Raw genomic sequence first — 21,965 nt, 5'->3', positions numbered from 1 at the left:
GTTTGAGCTATGTGGCAGGGCTTGCCTGCCTCACTTGGCCACCATTGGGAAGAATCCTGCCTGTGCCCTCCTGCCCTCGTGCCCACAGACGGAAAGGGGACAGTGGAGCTGAGTATCCCAGACATGTTGGGGATGGAAATGGTGACTTGGCTGTCTGTCACCAGACCTCTCTCATCCTGACCCTTAGCTCTTCCTGGGACTGAAGCCAGTTTACATAGCGTTAGTGGGGGCAGTGAGGACTGGCTGGGTCAGCTGCTAGAGGACTGAGGGGGAGGGGCCCCTGAGGACATCAAATTGGGGCACAGGAACCCAGCATGGAACCTCCAGCAGAGAGGGGAGGAGAGAGACTATTCTGTAGGATTGTCTTTGCCCTCATCAGACTTTCCCTTCTACCTTCTTTTTGGCCACGCCTAGGATTCTTCTGAACTGGTCCTCTCTGCATTGAGGATTAGGGGTGTAAGGCCCACCTGGGATACAAGGGACAGAGATACCCACAGCTGCCCACCGCCCCTTTCACTGCACATATCGGGAGCTTGAGTTTAACATCTCAGGCAGAATTTGGTCCACTGCCAGAGGAATTTAATCCCAGCGTGCTCCTGTCCCTGCAGGCCAGGCACCACTGAGCCCACCTCCTTGTCCTCAATGCCCAGCTGAAGTGTCACCCCTGTGAGACCACCACAGCTTCCCAGGCAGACTGGCTCCCTGTTCCTAGCAAAGGTCTCTGTTATCTCCCTATGGTCCTTGACTGTAAACATCCATGTGTTTTGCATCCCGCTTGGCCCCTGCCCCTTGACTGTGAGCTGCTAAAGGGCAGAACTGTGAAGCCTTATTCATCTTTGTCCCCCAGCCTCTAGCACACGTGGCAGAGAAATGCTCTAGGGGATGCCAAACAAATGTCCATGTACTCAGGGAATGTTGACCTGGTGGGTTATCAGCCAGAGACAACCAGCAAAGGAGGGTAAACATCCCTCCCCCAAATCACATACTCTGTCCACTGCTTTCCCCTCTGCCCTAGCTTTTCTAGCCACTTCTACTTTGCACCTTAAATTCCTAAGAGAAGAAAATGAGGTGTGTGTAAAGAAAAAAAGTTAAAGTATTATGGATGCACACCAAAAAGTTAAAGTATTATGGATGCACACCAAAGAAGAGTAGATGCTCTAAAACTGCCTGGTTCCACATTATCCTGGTCCCTGCTCCCCACGGGGGTAGGGGACAGAGTTGCAGGTGCTCAATTCTTTAATGATTGCTGTTAAGAGGAAGTTCCCACATCAGACACAGAGCAGACAGAGCTGGGTCTAGGAAGGGATTCCTTGCAGAAAGGCAGCAGGGTGGGCTCCCTATAGAGACTTCCTGCCTGCCCTGAGCCACTTAATCTAGTTACGGGAAGAAGGGGAGTTCCACAAACTATGACTCCAGTGTGTGGCCAGGTTTAGGAGGCCCCACCCAGGCTGGGCTCAGGACTCTTTCCAAACCAAAAGAAGGCAAAAATTACACCAGTCCATTCCTCCCTCTTCCCCTGCCCTTGATGAAGAAAGGGCTCGGCTTCACCCTGCTGTCCCGAAATATTCGGCAAAACGTGTCCTGCCCCATGTGATCACACCCAGACACACACAGAGGCCACATGCCCACAGGCACAGCTGCTGACACCACCCAGCTAGTGGGCGCACACACGCGCGCGCGCACACACACACACACACACACACAATGGCTCTTTCTGACCCCGCGCAAATCATCTGCTCTCTCTGGCTTGTGTTTGCTCCCCTCCTAAACGCACAGACCTCAGACTGTGTGGCTCCAAGCGTGGCCCTAGAGCCAGCTGCCTGGATTCAAACCCACTTCTACCACTCCGCAGCTGGTGACCCTGGGCTAAACACTTAGCTCCTCTGAGCCCCTGTTTCCTTATCTTTTCAATGAGGGTGGCCTCTTCACAGTATTGTTGTGAGGAGTCCACGGGTAGAACGTGAAAGTGCCGAGAACAGTGCCAGGTATTATATCCTTATTAGAATGATCTCTATGATAATTATCCTGCCAGTTGTGCTGTTCTGTGCTTCCTTGGTTCACACACTTGCAGACTCACTACACGCTCTGCACAGACACTCTGACATATGCACCCACATGCATGCATGCACACATGGGCATACCCACACACTGATGTACCCTCTAGGGTAGGCTGACACAGAAAAGTACATGTGAGGCCACAGAATGCTGACCAACCTCACTTCTGTACACTGTGGGGAAACCAAGGCACACACACACCTAACACCCACTCCAGACACACATACACACAACTCATTGCTTGCTGAGATGGGCAGTGCCTACTCTTGTCACAAGCAGGACCTGAGCCCAAGACTGACTGTACAATAGACCTGTGCCTGCTCCACCAAATCTCTCTCTTCACCCCCGTGGCTGGAACTTTCCAATGTGAGGTTGACTCTCAGGACAAGGGTGGGAATCTGAAGGTGAGAAAAACTGCCTGGATAGCTCAGTCCCCCAGCTCTGAGACCCAGCTGGCCTATAGTTACCAGGAAGGGACCGGAAGGTCCAGGTCCAGAATCCAGGCCTCCTGACTTTAATTCGGGGCTTTCTCTTCGCCCTACACCGCCATCATCTGTCTCCCTTCCTAGACTCTACACTTGTGGCAGGCACCACCTATTGTATGTATGATCTCTGATGCTTCCGGTCCCCAGCATAGAGTAGATGTTCAATAAGTGTGGGATGACTGGTGATGAATGAATGGATAAGAGGGGAGCAAGGGAGCCCCACATGGATCTGGCTGCTCCTTCTGCTTACCTAGTGCTGGTCCTGGTGGGAACAGTGTCCAGATCAGCAACACAGCCATGCTGCCCACACCCTGCCCCAGCTAAGCCTCCAGCTCAGGCTAGCTAGGACCCCTCTGGGTGGAGGCTCATGGTCCCCACTTTTTGAGCCCCCAATTTTCCAGCATCCAGGACAAGGCCAGGACGCATACTGAAGGCCTGAAGACCTCAAGCTGCCTCCATCAGGGCATCTGCATGCTCCCGGCCAGGCCTCCCAATCTGGGCACACAGCAGAACCGGCCCCGGCCCTGCACCTTGGCATCTCCCAGAGCCTCCTGCATGCATGCCCCCGACATGGGACAGTTGAGTGGAACGCGGCACAGCCCCTGAGCCCTCCAGCATCATCTCCTTGGCTCTTTCCAGACCTCAGAGGGGACACAGACCCCATTCAGCACCCAAGGTAAGAGTTGGCGCTACTTCCTGGGTCAGAGGTCAGTCTCTGCCCCACACAGAGAAGCCAGGCCAGACCAGTGGCCTTCCAACTATTCTGACACCCCACCTTTGTCAGAAGAAAATAACCAAAATACCATGACATGCTGCATTTATGGTGCAGCCGCTGCCTGGGCCCTCCCTGCCCTCCCAGCCTCATCCCTCAGTCCTTCCACAAGGAGAAAGTGCCACTGCAGCCTGACCGGGTCCTCCCGAGACCCCCAACATGCCCACCTCTGTGCCCAATTCAGGGTCTCTCCTGCCCTGGCTTCAAGTGTCCAAGTGTCCTGACTCACAGGGCGCACCTCTCTCCCCTGCATGGAGCCTTCTCTGACCACAAGAAACCTTCTGTCCCTCCCTGCTGCCCTCACCACCTTTCAGCAGCTCCCTCCTGATTTCTGAGAGCACTCTCCCCACTGTCCCACACCCTGGCCCCTTTAGCTCAGTCTTTCTCAAGGGCTTCCTTTCCTCTCAACCCAGGTGTGAGTTTCCCAGCTCTGACTTCACCCTTGGCTCTCCCCACCTCACATAGTCCTCTTGGGTGACATCAACCACCCCTGTGGACTAGAAGACCCCGAAATCCGTATCTCCAGCAAAGATCTCTCTCCTGAGCCCTGATGCCTCCAGAGTGCACATCCCACAGGTACCATGAGGTCATCATGTCCAAATCTGAGTCGATGCTCCCTTCAAAGCCACTCAGTGAGGGCACTGCTGTCTACCCAGAATGCTGGGCATCCACAGAGACCCCCTCTGCTCCATCACAGCTCCCTCAGTCATCTTCGCAGCATGTCTGGGCTCCATCCACCCTGCCCCGCGGCCAAAGCCCCCACCCTGGTCTAAGCCACCAGGGCACTCTCCTGCTGGCACCTGCTGTGTGTCTTTCCTGCTGATAGTTTGTCCCCTTCAATCCATTTTCCACACAGCAGCCAGAGGGATCATTCAAAAGTACCAACATAATCATGCCACACCCCGATTTAAAAGCCCACAGTAGCTCACCAAGCCTTCAGAATCAAGCCCCAACCCCTTAGCTTGGCCCCAAGTCCGTCCAGGAAGAGGCCCCAGGATGCACCTCACAGCCTCATCTGCTGCAAAGAGCAAGCAGCGCAGTGCTTTCTGATTGCCGCCTCCAGGCCTTTGCATAGCCTGTCTGCTTGGCCTGGGAGGTCTTTCTGCTGCTTTGTCACCTGGCCGACACTGCCCAGAATGCAAGACTCAACTCAGAACTGGGAGGATACTTCCTAAGCCTTGCCTGCCTCCCGCCTCAAACATGGTTTCAGATCTGTAAACCTGTCTCCATTTATCCCAGCTGCAACTTGGCAGCCCCCAAGGAGCACACGGGGCTACATGCCAGGACTGTGAGCGTCGGGGGTGGGGGATGGGGTGCAAGCCCAACCTTACCGGTCTCTGTGGGCCTGTGGGATCCGACTCTCTCCGTCGAGGGCGGGGTCCCGAGTGCAATGGCGAGTGGGAAGGGCTACCGGGCGTAGGGGGCTGCGATGTCTCTGAACGGCCATCGGCCTGGCTCAGCTGGGGTGGCAGGGGCTGGGCTGTCGGCCGCAGGTCCTCCTCGGCCAGCGTATGAATGCCACGTCCCCGGGGCCGGACGGCGGGCTCTGCCCCTGGCCGCCGCCGCTCCTCGCCCTCCTCGGGCAGCGGCCGTAGCTCCTCGGGCTCCTCGTCCGTGGTGCCCGACGTGCTGGGCTCGGCCCCCGGGGGGAAGTCCTTCAGCTCTGTCTCCTTGTCAATGATGACCCACTCCTTGCTGTCAAAGTCCTCCTCCTCGGCCAGCGGCACCGAGCGGAAGGCATTGCTCAGGGCCTCCTGCTCCACAGAGGCTGACACATCCATGCGCCCACTGGCCTGCCGGTCGGCATGGCCCGTGTCCACTGACAGCATCTGGGCCGGCTGTGAGGAGCAGGCCTGGCGTGAGGGCGAGCCAGGCAGATCCATGCGTGACCTGCAAAGCCGCCCCACGTGGAGATCAGTGCCTGGCCTCTCTGGACTCCCCAGTGACACCCAGGAGGTGGCAGGGTGGAGCATGATGCCTGAGACCTCCTGACCACTGCACTGCTCCCACCTGGACCAGGCCCCGCCACCTGCTGGGTTGTCACCCTCCAACCTCACTCCCTGCAAAGATCTCATTTATTCATTTATTCGTTCATTCAATCAACACATATTTTTGAATGCTTACTGTGTTCCAGGAATATATGCAGAAAGTAAAATCTGGTTCCTGTGCCCAAGGGAACACTGTCCTCCAGATCACCCTCCAGGAAGCTGAATCTTCCTAAAGGTAACTTGATGCTTGCCCAGCCAGGGCTCCCACACCACACAGGCTCCCTGGCCCTTTTCTAGCCTCTTCTACCACTACTCTGCAGGCCTGCCTGACTGGTTTTATCACCCCCAACCCACTCCAGTGGCTCCCAGGACAAAGTCCACATGCCTTAGTTGGCATCCAAGGCCCCTGGTGGTCAGCTGAAGGCCTATTTTCCCCCTTCCCCTAGCCAGATCCATCTCAGATTTGCTTGCTTTTCTCCAAATTGCTTACACCTCTGTGCCTTTATAAATGCCACTCCCTCCACACAGTCTGTCCTTCCACTCTTTGCTCTCTGACCCAGCTTGGGTGTCCTCTTCTGCAGGGAGCCTTTCCATCCTGCATCGATGGTTAGTTTGCCCTCTCGGCACTCCTTGTGTCCCCTCTTGTCACAGAGCGGAGCACATGTGTGTTTACAAATCTGCCTCCCCAGGAGGCTACAAGCTCTGTCAAGCAGGGGCTGGGTCCCCTCTGCCTTTTTGCCTCTGGGATGCAGATCCTACCTGGAGACATCTCTTTCCTTGCTATCTCAGCCTGTGCTGTGAACCTCACGTTACTTGCAGAGGTTCTCAACTGGGGTGTACCGACCCCAAGGTGAGAGTATTTCTGGTTGTAGGATGCCACACAAGGAAGAACTGTCCCCTTCCAAATGCCAGGGTTCCCCACTGAGAACCACGGAGGCCTTGCTCACACTCAGGCTGTGGGCAGGGGACTGACTTCTAGCCTCACCAGCATCAAGCCTGGGAGGGGAGGGCTGCAGTTCAAAGCCAGCTGTGGGGATTTCTCAGCATCCTCCCACCCCAGCCTCTGTGGGACCTGCCACCTCCACTCTATACAACATTTCTATCAATTTGCTCATAAGGCTTAAGATAAAACCCCCAGAGGGAGACCACTCAGGTCTCATATTCATACTCCCAGTAAGTGACTGGTATCACTTCCTTTCCTGAGAGTACAGTTTTGATGGATATAAAGGAGAGAGGATGCGAGAGGAAGAGAGGGGCTGAAGATGGGGGAGGAGGTGGGACACCCCAATCCCATCTGCTTCATATGTTCTCGTGTCCCAAGTGCCCCAGAACCCCACCCCCTAAACCCTTCTTCCTGCCAGAGATCCCGAACCTTCTCCTCGACCTTCTCCTCTGCCCACTGTCCCTGAAACAAGGATTCACTCGGAGCCAAACCAATGGGCTCATCTTTGTGGAGAGCATTTCTCACCTCTCTTCTCTACTCAGGGCCCTTCCAGACTGCCCTTCCTCACTCCTCCCTGTCTCCTGAGCCCTCTGGGCACCCATGGATGAAAATGTGGTCTTCAGTCCCAGGTAGTTCAACCTGTGAGCGTGTGTGTAAATGTGAGTGCGGTGAGTGTGTGCGTGTGGTGTGTGTAAATGTGAGTGTGTGTGAGGGCTGTCGGCTCCCTCAGGACAGGGCCTGCGTCCCTCTGTCCTGGGGTTACCACAGGAATTGGTACAGGGGCGCCCTGGCTTGGGCGTCTCCACACCCCAAAGAGGCACTGTGCCCTATCTCAGAGGTGGAGTGAGTTTGCGGCAGAAACCAGAGGAGGGGCTGTGGCTGAGGTGGGGCCTGAAGGGGCGTGAGCGTGGAAAGGACCCCCTACCCAGGGCTGGGCCTCAGGAAGAAATAACTTTCCAGGTGCAGAGAGGGCACCAGCCTTGCTGTGGGGTCAAGACCCACCTAGAGCCAAGGGAGGGTGGGGATATCTCTCCCACCCAAGGTTGTCCCACCCACCAGATCTCAGGGGAGATTCCAGCCCTTGGTCCCTGGCGGCCATTAGCCACCCAGGGTCAACTACCCACACTCTCACCCCTACTAAAGGCTCACTTTGGCTCTAAACTCTTCAATACTCCTTCCCACCAACCAGGTCCCTCCCTGACATTCAGATCCCTGAGCCCTGATTCCCAAAATTTAGTCTGTCCCCTCAAGCACTCCCCAAACCCTTCTCCCAGGCCCCTTCCCAAAGCTGAAGGGAGCCTCAGCAGCTGCTCTGAGACATCTGTAATTAGTCCCTAGGGAAGGAGGTTCTGGAAGCACACCCACCTCCCATTTCAGCCCCCACCTCCTCCTGGGCCTGGGGAGCCAGCCCATCCCTCCTACACCTGCCCCACACCCACCCGCCTTTGTGGCCTGAGCTGGGCCCTCTCCATCCCCTACCCCTCATCCAGCTCCTGTCACTGACTCTAAAGTCCTGCCTTGTATCTGACCTTTCCTCCAGACCAGCCCTGTGAAGGTCCAGGGGACCAGGGGCCCTAGACCATCCCCCTAGCCCCAGACCCACCTCCTCTCATGCAGTTCCACCCGCCCATCCGCTGTGGACAGCCTCTCCGACTCAGGGCTGTTGACCCTCCGGTAGCGCTGAGAACGGACTGGAGTTGTTGGTGAGTCTGGAGGTGCACGCACTGGCGAACTGGGGACCCCCACACCTCGACTCTGCTCCTCCTCCACCACACAAGGGGTCTGCAGGAGAGGGGAGTTCCGTGAGCTGGGGCTGACAGGGCAGCTGTGGATCAGGTGGTTTTCTCGGGGTAAAGGAGACAGAGGGAGGTCTGAGTACCAGGATGTCAGAGATCCTGCGATGGGACCAGGAGGCCAGGGAGGCAGGGCCACAGGGTAGATGGAGGAACAGGGAGGTGCCCGTGGGTGGGGAGCCAGCAGGTAGGGGAAGGCCGCCACCCGCCACCCCCTATCCCGGGCTGCAGTTACTTTGCCGATGTTGATCCGGAGTTTGTTCCGGTTGACATCTGTCTCCTCCCAGACTTCAGCCTCAGGACCCCCGGGGTGGGGGACAAGGTGCAGGCTGGGGCCCAGCCCTTCAGGGGGCCGCCCAGGCAGGATTGGGGGTGCGTTCTCCTGGTCACTCAGGTGCTCGCCCTGCAGCACATCCTCAGTGTTCTCCCGGAGCAGGTCGCCAGGCACTGGTGTCACATTGACCACCCTGTGGAAGCCAGGAGGGGGCCGTAGGCAAAGGTGGCAGGGGTGCCCTCCTCCACTGGAGGCCCTGGAGACCACCCACCACCCATGGGAGTGGGCACAGGTGAGGCCCCAGCAGGGTGGTGCTGTCCGCAGTCCAGTCTCCATCCCAGGCTTGCAAAGCCGCTGGGATCAGACCACCCTCAGGTGGGCAGAGGCCTGAGGGGTGGGCATGGCACCACCTGGTTCTGTTTATTTAGGAGACCCTACTGCCTTCCTGCCCTGCCAGCTCCCTACTGCAGTTCACTTATCGGCCTCCAGGAGACCAAGAAAATGGATCTAAACAAAGAATCACTTTGGATTTCCTCAAGCCATGTCTTTACAGACCCAGGCACACAACATCCTCGCAAATCCTATTGAGTCTCCCCAACATGTCCCCTGGCTCGCTCCCGGCACGGGGTGGGGAGCCCTTCTCACCCTGGCCCCTCTCTGGGCCACTCAGTCTTTGTACTTGTCACATGGGTCTGAAATCACTGACCCATTGATTACAAACATCCCAGACTCAACTGAGAGCACTTTGAGGGCAGGGGCTACAAGTTTCTTCTCTAATCCCCCACAGGGCCTGGTGCTGGGGCTCAAGACCTGTTCACCGAATGGACACGTGTGATCGCTGAGTATCAGACAAACTTTGGGGCTTGGGGAATCTCACTCAGGCTCCATGCTCCCCAGTAAGGTCAAAACTCCAAATAAGGACGCCCACCCTATCCCCAGGTTGAACGTGGAGTTGTGGCAGAACTTCCTAAGGTTCAAGAACCCTGCCATTGAGCACCAAGAATAGGAGAGACAGCCAGCTGTGTCCAGGTAGGAAGAGGAAGAGAGGGCTGGCTTCTTGGGTGACACTTCGGGGCAGGGGTCGTCTGCCCCCCTCACTGGCCATCACACCTCCCACGGAGACTCACCCAAACATGGCTGCTGTCTGCCGGGTGTTCTGCTGGGGCGGGGTGGAGGTGCTCGTGGACAGAAGGGCATCTGTGCCCGCCTTCTCCCAGTCAAAGGCCTCATTCTCAGCGATGCCCCGCTCCTTCATGCTGTTCTCAAACACTGACATAATCAACTGCAGGGGTGGGGGTGGCGGGAGGACAGAGAGGTGACCCCAGGGCTAGCCAGGAGGAGGGGGCAGTTGCTGGGATTGCAGGGGGAAGAGAGGGACCTTCCAGGTCAGGGATGGGCCAAGAGGAGGTATTGGAAGAAGGGCACATTGATTTTAAATGAAAACATGCACATGATATGCAAATAAGCATGCAAATTATCATCTTAAGCCCCACTGGCTGGACACAAGCCCTCAGAGTTGTTTCCTGATGACCATCCCGAGCCTCCTCTGCCATCTCCACCATCTCAGCAGAAGCATCAGCAGTAGTTCCCCAAACCCACCACCTGGGGCCATGCCTCTGCAGGCGGCTTCCTCTGCCTGCAGTTCCTTTCCCAGCATCCTCTTCTCTCTGAAGCCTTCCCTGATTTCCCTGCCCACACAGTTCCAGGGCTGGGCACAGAGCAACAGTTTGAATTGTTCACTTGCCTATCTACCACCTCTACATTTCCAGCAGCCAGCACAGGGCCCAGCCCAGTGTGTGTTCGGAGCTATGTGGTCTGAGGACCGAATGAGTCCCCTACTGCCATGGTGAGGTAACTCTGCCAACAACCAGGTCTCTGGTTTCAGGAGTTGGTGGCCTCCTAGACCTTTCCACTTCTGACTTAGCCTTCTCCAGTGCATTCTCTCTGCTGGCAGGACCCCTTTCACTGTGGGCCCACTATGGGTCTGACACTATCTCTGCTCCCACAGTGTGTAGCCTCATGCCTGGCATGTAGTGGATCCTGGGCAGAAGATTGCTGATGTTTCCCCCATTCCCCGACCAGGGTCAGTGGGTCCCTTTGGGGTGTGGTGATGGTGCCTTGGAAAGAGCACTGGACTTGGAGTCAGATGTGCCTGAGCCCCGCCTTGCTCCTAACCAGGCTTTCAGGCCTCAGTTTCTGCATCTATGAAATGGGCACAATCATCCCACTTGGTCTCCTGCAGAGTTTTCATGTGAAGTACCTCAAAGCACTTGGCTTCATTAATTGTTAAGTGCTGGAGTAATAACATAAGGAACACGCAACATCACCAAAGGCTTGTTTTGAAGCTTAAATGAGTTAATGCAGGAAAAGCACTGAGAACAGCATGAGCTCTTGATAAATCTTAGCTGTGACTACTGTTTACAAAGAGCACAAAAGTTTCATGCAGTTGGAAGACCAGGGGAGGTACTCAGGGCCAAGCTGGCAGGGGTGTGGGGCCTCAGCAGGTTGAGTGGTGCTGGAGACAGTCACCCACAGAGAGGTGTTGTGGGTGCGCTGGCAGGCAGGCCCCCACCTGGTAATCAGGCTTGGTGAAGTAGTCGAGGCTGGCAATGTGGTCCAGGAAGAGGTGGAACTCAGAGGGCATGTGCTTCAGCAGCATCCGGTGCTCGTACTTCTCCTTGATCATCCCTACCTGCTCCTGGAGATAAGAGAGCACAGGAAGATGGAGACCCAGCTGCCCTACGCCCCCTCCCTGTCCTTAGACCCAGCTGCACAGCGCTCACCTTGTCCTTGATCTTCCGCCAAGGCAGCTGACCCACTGCAAACTCCACCAGCATGTAGAAGAGGGACCATAGGTCATCGTGGCGGCCCATCTCCTGGGGGCGGGGGCGGGGAGGGGGGGTCACCCACGGCTCTCAGGTCCTTCCCTGGGAGTGGGGGGCTGACCCTCCACTGAGGGCCACCAGTCAAGGGGCCTGACACCCAGAACCCTGTGGGCAGAGCTGGGGTCTCCCTGAAGCCATGGCTCAATTCCTGCCCCACCAACACACACAGAATCTCATGGTCAAAATGTTTGTGTGTGCTTTCTCACCCCACAGAGATCTGTGATGTGGACAGAGAGGAGGGCATCCCCTAAAACAAGGCAGAAGGTGACCTCAAGGGGAGACGTCAGTGGAGCCTTCTTCCAGTCAGGGTCTCTGGAGGGGCAGCTTCCAGCCCCTGACCCGCCCTCTTTCTCAGCAGCGTACTCTGCTCCTAACCTGTGCCCCTACTGTCCCCATGTACCTCAGTCCCGGCCCTGCCACTCACCCGGTTCTTGTGGGCATTGACTGAGGCATAGCGGACAGTCCCCCGAAACCCGGCCACATTCCGAGGCTGCAGAGGGGAGAACACCACCAGGAACGTCACCTGCTGCCCCTGATCTCGGCCACATCTCAACCCTGCTTGCCAAGCCCAACTCTGCCTGCTTTAACCCTGACAGTCTCCCATCCGACCCCCACCCCGCATGTCGGGCCTCATCAGGAGCAAGCGTGACACACCAACCTCAATCCTAAACCTGCCTCCTGCCCCTACTCACTGCCCCTGCATCCATCCCTGATCAGGGTTGGCAGACAGACCACAGGGCATGGATGTGGCATCCACTAAGAGCCCAGGCCAGGGTGGAGAGGGGATGGGCCAAATGTGGACCCAGCACTGGGTCACACTGAGCACAAGGCCTGGCCTGTCTAGGCAGCTGCAGGAAAAACTGGTGGAGGGTCCCCAGATCAGGGGATGGGGCGAGAGGCCATGACTCCCGTGAGCCGCGGTACTCACGGGCCGAACGTCCCCCGTGGTGTTGGTGTACTGCCGGGCCAGCCCGAAATCCAACATGTAGCACTTTCTGTAGGTGGAGGGCAGCCTGCCCATGGCAAAGTTTGACTGGAGGAAGACAGTAGCTGTGAGTGTGGGGCTCCAAGCCCACCTGGCCCACCTCAGGGGGCGCCAAGAAACAGCTCTGGTGAGGGACCCTCTGCCCCACGTACACTCACATGAGAGTAAAACATCACCATGGGCAGCAGGTCATGGAACCTCATCTGAGGGACAAGTGTGATTATCCTCATTTTAGAGAGGAGGAAACTGAAGGGCAAACTGGGGGCTTCTCCAAGATCACGCAGCAAGTGATGACCCAGCCAAGGTCTACCAGGCTCGGAATCCTTGGGATTACCCACAGGGCCATGTGGCTTAGTGTAACTGCCTCTCTCTGAGGCAGCAGGAGACCAGGATTATTCTTGCTGTGTGACTTTGAGCCATTCAACCAACCTCTCTGGGCCTCACCCCTTTAAATTGGAGGGTTTTTTCCAACACCAAGATCCAAGATGTCACAAAGTCAGCTACTTGCCAGAGCCTCAGCTCTCGGTCTCCTTCCTTCAGTCCCTCTGTCCTCCCCCAACCCCTTCACCTTTCCAGGTTCAAGGACTGTTAGGTCAGGGGTGAGATAAAGGAAGAGAAGAGAACAGAGGGGAGGACATGGGCATGGCCAAGGGGTGGGCAAGGTGTGTGCTCCTGGGAGGTAGGGGAGAGGAGGAGATGGGGCTTGGGTTGGAGAGCAGAGGGAGGGGAAAGGTAGAAGAGGCTATCCCTGCCCCAACCACTGTTCTGGAGAAGAAACCAGGGGACCAAGAGAAGGAGAGGAGGTGGGCGGTGTGCTTTGGAGGAGGGGGCAGCCCTCACCGGCTTGATGTCTCGGTGCAGGAAGCCTACGGAGTGGATGGCCTCTATGGACTCCAGGATCTGCTTGCCCAGCCGCAGCGTGGTGCTCAGTGTGAAGGTGCCTCTCGGCTGGCTGCGGCGCAGGTCGGCCAGGTTCCGGCCCTGGGGTGGGGGTGGGGTGGGCCCAGTTCAGCTACCATCCCAACCACCACCACCCTGACATTCTGTCCAGCTTCGCCTGCAAAGGCTTATGCCCACTCCTCCCTCCTCCTGGGGTCACAGTCTCTAAACCACCCCAGGACTCACCACCCAAGCTCTTGGGGGAGAGTGAAGGGAGGATGGGCCACGGGGACTCACCTGGAGCTGCATCACTACATAGTTAAACTTCTCGTTCCGGCCACAGCCGATGAACCTGCACACGTGGTCTTTCCCTGAGGGCACAGACAGGGGTCTTCCAATGCCTACTCCTTGCTCACTTCCAGCCCTAAGGTGAGCTCCTGGTGCACTCTTGATTCCTGGTCCCCCAGCCCTGGTCCCAGGACCACATCTCCCACCTCCTGCTGACTTAAGGCCATCATCGCTCTTAGACTCTGGTCCCATCTCCCTTCGTCCATCACCTCTCTCAGCCTCTGGCTCCATCACCTCTTTCCTCCACCACACCACATCTCCTCCCACCACCCCCAGCCTCTTACCCCAGCACCTCTCAGCCCCTGGCTCCATCACCTCTTCCCTCCCATCCTGCCCTGGGCCCGCACCTTGCAGCTTTTTGAGCACAGCCACCTCCATCTTGAGGACCTGCTTGGGCTGCTGGGCCGACTCCACCTTGAGGGCCACGTTCTCCCTGGTCAGCAGGTCCATGGCCTCATAGATCTCACCAAAGCCCCCGCCCCCGATTTTTTTGAGCTACAGAGACAGGTGGGAGAAAATAGGGGACACAGGGATCAGACTGAGCAGCTCCCATCCCATCCATTGCTGGGTCACACCCTCCATTGATGGGGGCAGGGGCTGTCCTTGAAGGGGAGGACCCTATGGTCCCAACTCGCCCCACACACCAGTGCTCCTACCTCCCCTCCTAGTGCTGGAGACAGACAGCACAGCCCACAGGTTTACAACCGTACACACACACACACACACACACACACAGGGCCAGACATCAGAGTGGGCAGTGGGAAAGGGTGTGAGAACTGAGACTCTACAGAGACATGCAGACAAGCCAATGCAGGATTCTGAAGAGATCATGGGCCGTCATGAGCCTTTTAAGGACAATAAATATCACCATCTCCCCATCCCCCATACAGACTGAGCAGCCTCCATCCAGAAGGAAAACTAATTTTCAGAACCTCGCAGCTTCATGTGGGTCCCTCAGGGAGGCCAGCCCTTCCCAGGGTTGGCAGTCTCCTGAAAGGTGTCACCACGAGCAGAGAGCATTTCAAGGGGAGTGTTTGGGGGAGGGGACTCAGCAAAAGAGGTTCACTGCCCTGGCCCCATGCTGAAGCTCACATCACTCCCAAGGCCCCAGGACAGATGCCCAAAACCAGAGAGAGATTCCTCTCGGGGGGAATATGGTGGGGATGGAGGTTTGAAGAAAAAAAAAAATCTGTCTATTCCCCGAAGGGCAGTGTAGTGGAGCTCTGACCCTCCAGTCCCTCCTCCTCCAGCACCCCCAGGGCAGGCAGTGGGAAAAGGCAGAGGGGAGAACTGTGATGGAGGAAGTGTCGGCCAGGGCCGATAAGCAGAACTGAGTTATGAGGCAGGATTAAAAGTCATTTCAAGTCAAGGGCCCAGGGGTCTTGGAGAGTGAGGTTGTTGCAGGCAATGATCAGGGGATAGGGAGAAGGTCCTGAGTTCTAAGTTGAGACTCATTTGGTTTAAGAAAGATGTACCCCCTTTCTGCCATCTGTCTGTGCCTCCATAATGGCACAGGTGAAGGTCCTGGCTGATGCTCTCAACAGCATTAACACTGCTGCAAAGAGGCGAAGGCTAGGTTCTTATCAGGCCATGCTTCAAAGTTATTTCCAGTTTCTAACTGTGATGATGAAGCATAGTTACGTTGGTCAGTTTGAAATCATCGATGCTCACAGAGCTTGGAAAATTGTTGTGAACCCCACAGGCAGGCTAAACAAGCGTGGAGTGATCAGCCCCATATGTGATGTGCAACTCAAAGATCTCGAAAAATGGCAGAATAACCCACTCCCATTCCATCAGTGTGGTTTCATTGTACTGACAACCTCATCTGGCATCATGAACCATGAGGAAGCAAGACAAAAACACCCAGCAGGGAAAATTTGGGGATTCTTTTTCTACAGATGTAATAAATTTGTGCAAACAGAATGCCTCAATGGGAGGGAGAAAAAGATGCACAGCTCAATTTTCACCTCCCCACATGGGTGGCCTGCCCTCTCTGAGCATCTTCCAGAGCCCTAACTTGTGTCCTGTTGGCTTGTAACTCACCAGCCACAGCTGGGCTTGCTCATGATTGGATGGAGGCTGCTCTGATCAGCCAGCTTGTAAACTCCTGACTCTGAGCCTCCTGCATCTCCCAGCCCTCCCTTTAGAATTTATTCAGCACTCGGATGCCCCATAAATGTTTAATGGTGGTTGAAACATGGAAATGGAGGGAGATGGGGGCAGGGCAGAGCTGAGGACTGGGAGTCGCCAGCAGGTTACAACTGAAGCTACTCTAGAGAGAAAGAGAAGGATATAAGGGAAATTTTAGGAGAAAAATGGAAGGTTGGTTGGGTTCTTGTGACCAGGAAAGAGGAGGGAGGGAGGAAGAACAGTGAGAAACCAGGATGCCTTGTCTACTTGAGATGAAAGTTAAGGTCAGATTTCTAGAAGAATTTCAGAACAGGAGGAGGGGACAGATGCAGACTCAAAGGAAGCAATGGCATGTCTTCCTCTGGGAAACTTTAAACTCAGGGGAGAATCAATTTCTTCTAGATTCTTTATGGTTTACTTTGCTGGAGCATGGAGGAAAGAGCGAGGGGGAGGACAACCACCACATCTCAACTCACAGATGTCACCTCAGCTCATCTGCAAATACTTCTAGCCACCTAGGTGAGGAAGGTCACAGGAGAAAAACTTCTAAGGCACAGAGAGGTGAGTACCGTGCTCAGTTCATGTTACCAGTAAGTAGCAAAGCCAGGTTTCACTTAAACCCAGGAAATCTGATGCAGAACCCACTCCTCACCACAGTGTTACAGGGATGGTTGACCACACAGGCATTATAAGTGTGAATGCTGAAATTCAAGCCCAGATCTGCCAGTCTTCAAAATCCTTGCTGGAGATGATAAGTAAGGCTCAGGGTAGCCAAGATATATCTGTAACCTACTCCCCAGTTTCCCACTGTGCCAAAAGATATTTCTCTACCACCTTTATTTCTAAACAGAACGTATCTTTCCTTCTTTAGTTCCCTCTTCACCCCCTAGCCACCCATTACAGAACCTTTAGGGGTGGGGGAGCATAGTGGGCACAGTAACCCTAATAATACTTTTAGGAGGCCATGAAAATGTTTTAATTTCTTTTAAAATCAGAAGGGGAAAAAATGAAATTTTGGGTAAAAAAATTGTATTATATAATATTAATTGATTCCTCTTTATACCAATGCAGTCATACAATGCAATTTTCAGTACTTTATTATGTTGGAGGGGGCCTGTGAAGGCAAAAGTGCCCAAAGCCCAGCAAAGTCATAGAACAGCTTTGCCCACGCCCAGTAACAGGAATGTTCTCTCACCTTCCCTGCACCAGACCCTATTCCTCCCCTCCTACATTTTCTCACAACCCCCTACCCCCTGTCAAAGGACCCCCCCCAAAACAAAAAAAAAAACAGCAGGAGAAATACAACACAACAGGACCAGCATTCACTTAGGAAAAAGGAAACCTGGTTTGTTGGCCCAGCTCTAGGTGACCTGGAGTGAGTTTCTTAAATTCTCTCAGCCTCTGCTTTTCCCCTTCTGTAAAATGAGAGAGTTCGGCTAGAATTGTTCGCAATTCTTCTTCAGCTCTATGATCCTGATCCTTGGACTGGCTAATTCTTGGGAAGCTTCATAGCTCGGTGACTGTTGCCCCCACAAGTCAGACAGTTCCACTGACTGGTCATGGGAAGTTGGCAAGTTAGCTCATCTCTGTGCCTCAGTTTCCACACTTGTGAAATGGGGATAATAACAGTATCTACTCCATAGGTTGTTGAGATAATGCATTGAAGGCATTTTGCACAGCGCCTGGCAACAGTAAGTTCTCAAAACAAATGTTAAGTTTTTATTGTTACTATAGTTTGATATTCTGATTCTGAGAGGCACCCCTCAAAAAAAAAATGTTATTATTTTTAAATACTCCACCTAGTGCCACTGACCTTCATTTTCTCATAGCACAGCCCACCTGGGCAACTTGTTCTTGGTTTAGGGACTGGCTGAGGGGAGGCATCTGGCACCCCACCCTCTCTAGTTCTCCAGGGGCCGGGGAGGGAATGAGGGGAAATTGAGGTCACCCTGGCAAAGATTGAGGGCTTGCCCCGTTCCCCCCACCAGCTCTGTCACTTCTCTCCACTCATCTCAAAAAGCAAAGGAGAGTTCTAACCCAAACTCAGTATGCCTGTGAATATTCTTTTTCTCACCTCTTCAATGCAAAAGTCCCCCTGCCTCCAACCTGCCCCACCCCAGTGTAGGGTGTGGGTTGGGTCTTGGAGAAACACTACTCACTTTGCCAGACCCTTATTTCTTTGTTTATTGCCCTGGTTCCTCCTCTTCCAATGTCTGTCCCCTTACTCTCCTTCTCAGGAATTCCCTCTCTGGGACATAGACAGACCCTTCCCTCAGCTCTCTGGCTCCTTCAAACCCCCTCCCTCTCCTCACCTCTCTCCCAGACCCAGAGACATCTCTGATAAAGCTGCCATCTTTGCCACTTTCCCTGGGCCACTAGGGGACCAGCCCACTCTGTGGTTGTTGCCATGGAGACCCGTTGGCAGCCAGGCCCCAATCTTCTCTCAACCTCACACCGCTGGTGCACTGAACCCCTACCTCCACCCTATGCAGACCCACAAGCTCACATACTATCATCCCAAATTCTGCCCCACATCATCCTAACTCCATTAAAAAGGATATCAGAACTCTCTCAAGCATCAGAAAGGAAGGCGGGCTGTGGCACAGGGATTGATTTATAGTAGGTCCGTTCAGCATACACTACACTGCCTTAGCCTCAACCCTCACGTGTCGCCCTCCCATCGGAGGCCCAAAGCCCCGAGGAGGTTCAGACTACAACTCCCAGCAGGCCGAACAGCCTGAAGTCCTGGGCTGGAGAAGCAAGGCACGCTGGGAGATGAAGTCCCGGCGTGTTGCACCTGCCGCAGGAAGCAGTGAGGGGAGGAGGGTGGTTGGAGAAGATGGAGTGCGGATGCGGTGGGAACCGCCTGCAGGGCCTCTTTCCCCAACCCAGCTTTTCTGTCCTTTGCGGAAGAGGAGGGGCTCACTCATTGCCCTTCTCCAAGGTCCAGCAGAGGAAGAGCCCCCTCCCTCATCCCCGCCCTCCTCCCCACACCGCGCTCTGCGGCTCCTGCTCCAACATCCAACCAGGAGTTGTTCCAGGCTGGGCCCGACCAACGTGACCTAGCCGGGAAAGGGGTGAGAGATTGCAGGGTTGAAGAGAGGGCACCGGGAGAAAGCGATTGTCCGCAAGTGTAAGCAAAATACTGACCTGCAAGCCGTATGCAAATAAGCTTAGGGGCACCTCCCTCTTAGGGTAGGGGCGCCGAGGGCACCTGTTTTAACAGATCTCCAGATCCTCTCCTCCCGTCCGACCCCCGCCCTTCCCTCTGCCCGCTGGTCACTCACTCACCACCTTCCAGCGATCCTTGACCACGTAGTTGGCCGGCAGGATGTCGGCCTGCTCCCCTCCCCCACTCATGTTGGTTTCGTCCTTAAGAGCTGCCGCTAGGCACTGCATCCGCCAGCCAGAGGGAGGGGTGTCCGCAGGGCCTGCCCTTGGGGGGCCATCTACCTGGGGGAGTGGGGAGGGGCTGTGAGGGGGGACAAGTTAGGGCCCAGTACCCCCTTGCAGTTACAGAATAGAGGAGCTCCGTTCTCCTGGCAAGCATCCTTCCCTGGCCCACTGGATAGATGCTCCAGGGGTCACTGGGGGAAGCATTGTGTAAACACCTGGGTGGAGGCTAGAGAAGACAGAAATGCTATCCATGGGAAGGGAGATGCAAACTACAAACTGGAGATGTGAAAATCAACAACGGGAGACACACGTGATGGAAAAAGGAGAGGAAAATGATGTGTGAACCGGCTGTGGGGAAAGCGTTTCCCAAAGAGACATATGCTCACTAATGTGGGGGAGACTTCCTAACCAAGGGATGCATCAGACCGGAATAGATGCTTAGGTAGGGGAGATCTGGGCCAAGAAGGACCAGCCTGAGTGACTCCATCTGTGGCCCCCACACCCACACCTTCCCTGTTCCACCCTGGGCCCAGGGAGCTGTGCATCTGAGATTTACTGAAGGGAGAGAACTGCTGGCCAAGGGGTGACCCATGGAAGACACACACCAGAGTGACAGAGACCTGCTAGTCAACTATGGGAGATGTGAGCATCAGAAAATAAGGAGCTACCCAACCCTCTGAGGATGGTGCTGAGTGAGGAGGCTGCAACCGTTCTCAGTGCTGAGCCCCAACCACTGACACTGCCACGGGGGTGAGAAGCAAGAATGTGAGTGATGGGGTGAACATAAGGGGATGGACTAAGACATGGATTTTAGAGGGATGACAGCCCTGTAGCTACTCAGAGGGGGAGAGGCAGGATGAATTGAGGGGAGGTGGGGACAGCAGACCTAACAGAAAGCAGGAGGAGTGACAGGGAGCAGTGGATCTGGATGGACACGGGGTGAGAGAGCCTCTGACCACACCTTTCTGTGTCTGTTCAGGAACTGACAAAAAGAAACACAGCTCTTGCCACATTTGGATAGGTAGAAGCTTGATATCAGGGGAGTGTTCCAAGTGAGGGCTGGGAAAGCCAGCCAGTGTTATCCAGAGAAATGTCAGTGTGGGCAGGTGTGTGTCTGTTTGTGTATCCCTCTGTGTGAGTGTATATGTGTATGTCTTTTTGTGTCCTGCGTGCATCTGTGTGTTTGTGTCTTTGTGTCTGTCTGTGTGATTGCCTGTGTGTAGGCAGGGGTCAAAAGAGGCTTTTTGAGCTCTCTGCCAACCCAGGACAGAGAGGGAACCAGGATCTTTTCTTCTTTCTCCCTACACTTTTTATAAGCACTTGGCTCTGCCCTCATAGAGATCCTGGAGAGTCACAGAGGAAAGGAAGTTAGGCCAGGTTTGGTGGGGGAAGCCGAAAGGAGGGAAGTTCCTAAGATACCTCTGGATGGGGTGGGAACTCCGTGAGCCTCTCTTTCCTTGGGATGGACTAACTCCCCAAGGCTCCTGTGTCTGGCCATCCTGGTACAGGAGCAGTGTGGGATAGTGAAGGAGTGGAAACAGCCTTCAACAGGTTACAGCATGCTGCCAGGGACATGTAAAGATAAGATCTTCATGGAGAGGGACACTGTCACTCTTTCTGTCTTTCTTCAAATGACTCAGCTGACTGTTTCCTCCAAGCCACACAACTTCAGAGTATCAGAATTGTGGAGTATCACATAGGCCTCTGCTTTCCTTCTGCCAAGCAGTTATGGGGCATCAGGAATTCGGAGGGTAGTGAGGGCAGTGGCAGGATGAAGGGAGAGGTAAGGATGGGGATTCTGGAATAAAGGTGGAGGCAGGTTAAGGACAAGATTGAAGAAGCAATTGAACCAGTAGGGAGGGAACCTTAAGGAGTTAGACAGGGTGATCTCCAGTGGGCTTTCCAGTCCTGTGATGGTGGATTCTATAGATTGATGAGGGAGATGTGAGTCCTGCTCCCATTTTATAGATGGGCAAGCATAGAAGGAAGAGGAGAGACGGGAAAACGGGGAGTGGAGATAGGAGAATAAATGAGGGTTTCCTGCCTTTGCCCACCGTCCTTCCCACTCTCTGCCTCAGAGGACTGCACTCAGCCCAGGCTAGGGTTGGATGACACGAACACGAGGAACCTGGCTGCCCCATGACTGCCCCCTCAGGACACTTTGGTGTGTGGAGGCATGGGTGTGTAGTGAGGTAAGGCTTGTGGAGGAGGTTTTTATGATTATCTGTCAGGGAGTGTGCATGTATAAGAGTGTGGGCCAGTGATGTGGGGTGTGGCGGTATACTAAGTGGTTAGCAGTTCATCATGGCACGTGCATATAGGTGTTGATGTGCACCTATGCAAGGTGTGAGCCAGGTGTGTGGGGGAATCTGAGAGCCCAGGTAAGAAGAGGTGAAGGAGATTGGTGAGGGGTACTGGGAACACATGAAAAGAGACGTGGAAGGGGGCAGAGGGGAATGCAAGGAACAAGGGGTGACAGGATCAGAAGAGAGGGTTGCATAAGATAGAAACAGGTGAGGGATAATGATGACAAGTGATGAGGGGACAGGACCCCAAGAGGTGTTTGTGGGTACAGTTGAAGGAGTGAGGAGGGAAGTAAGGAGGCTGATGGCAGGAATGGAGGGACTGAAGACAGGGAGAGAGGTTATGAAGACAGCTGGGAACGACTGTCAGGGATGACAGGGGAGTGAAGCCTTAGGGTCCAGGACAGAGGTTAGAAGCCAGGAGCAAACCCCTTGGAGGACAGGCTGGAGAGGGTGGGTATGTGTGCTGGGGGGCAGGGCGCTGTTCCAGGCCTCGGGATGCGGCCCAGGCTGTGTAGGCCAGCGTCCCAGCTCGGGCGGAGATGGCACAGGGAGGGGGAGCTGGGGAAGGCTGCGCTGGGAAGTGAGCCAGGCCAGAGGCCCGATGGGCCCACAGAAGGGGCCCCCTCCCCGAACCCGCCCGGCCCGCCGGCCCGGCCCCGCCCCGCCTCGCCTCACCTGCTCTGTGCCCGCTGCGGCTGCGGCTGCGGCGGCGGAGGCAGCGGCTCG

General features: G+C 55.2%; 1 protein-coding gene and 1 pseudogene across 1 annotated transcript in view; one reads left to right on the top strand and one right to left on the bottom strand.

Moving 5' to 3' along the window:
• Positions 1-18,955, bottom strand: part of TTBK1 (tau tubulin kinase 1) — a 36,626-nt gene extending 17,671 nt beyond the window's left edge. The window contains exons 1-12 of the mRNA XM_010973941.3: positions 18,829-18,955; positions 13,755-13,902; positions 13,357-13,430; positions 13,021-13,161; positions 12,124-12,228; positions 11,620-11,685; positions 11,094-11,186; positions 10,883-11,008; positions 9,438-9,592; positions 8,272-8,503; positions 7,847-8,025; positions 4,644-5,202 (exon numbers count right to left, since the gene is read on the bottom strand). Of these exons, the coding sequence (XP_010972243.3) occupies positions 4,644-5,202; positions 7,847-8,025; positions 8,272-8,503; positions 9,438-9,592; positions 10,883-11,008; positions 11,094-11,186; positions 11,620-11,685; positions 12,124-12,228; positions 13,021-13,161; positions 13,357-13,430; positions 13,755-13,902; positions 18,829-18,936 (1,986 nt within the window). The 5' untranslated portion in view covers positions 18,937-18,955. The remainder of the gene's footprint in view (positions 1-4,643; positions 5,203-7,846; positions 8,026-8,271; positions 8,504-9,437; positions 9,593-10,882; positions 11,009-11,093; positions 11,187-11,619; positions 11,686-12,123; positions 12,229-13,020; positions 13,162-13,356; positions 13,431-13,754; positions 13,903-18,828) is intronic.
• On the top strand, positions 13,924-15,690 carry LOC141574238 (small ribosomal subunit protein uS8 pseudogene; annotated as a pseudogene).
• Positions 18,956-21,965: the final 3,010 nt, after the last annotated feature.

This window comes from Camelus bactrianus, chromosome 20, assembly GCF_048773025.1.
Source record: "Camelus bactrianus isolate YW-2024 breed Bactrian camel chromosome 20, ASM4877302v1, whole genome shotgun sequence".
Taxonomy (NCBI): Eukaryota; Metazoa; Chordata; class Mammalia; order Artiodactyla; family Camelidae; genus Camelus; species Camelus bactrianus.
The sequence above is the reverse complement of the archived record's forward strand: the minus strand, read 5'-3'. Positions and strand labels throughout refer to the sequence as shown.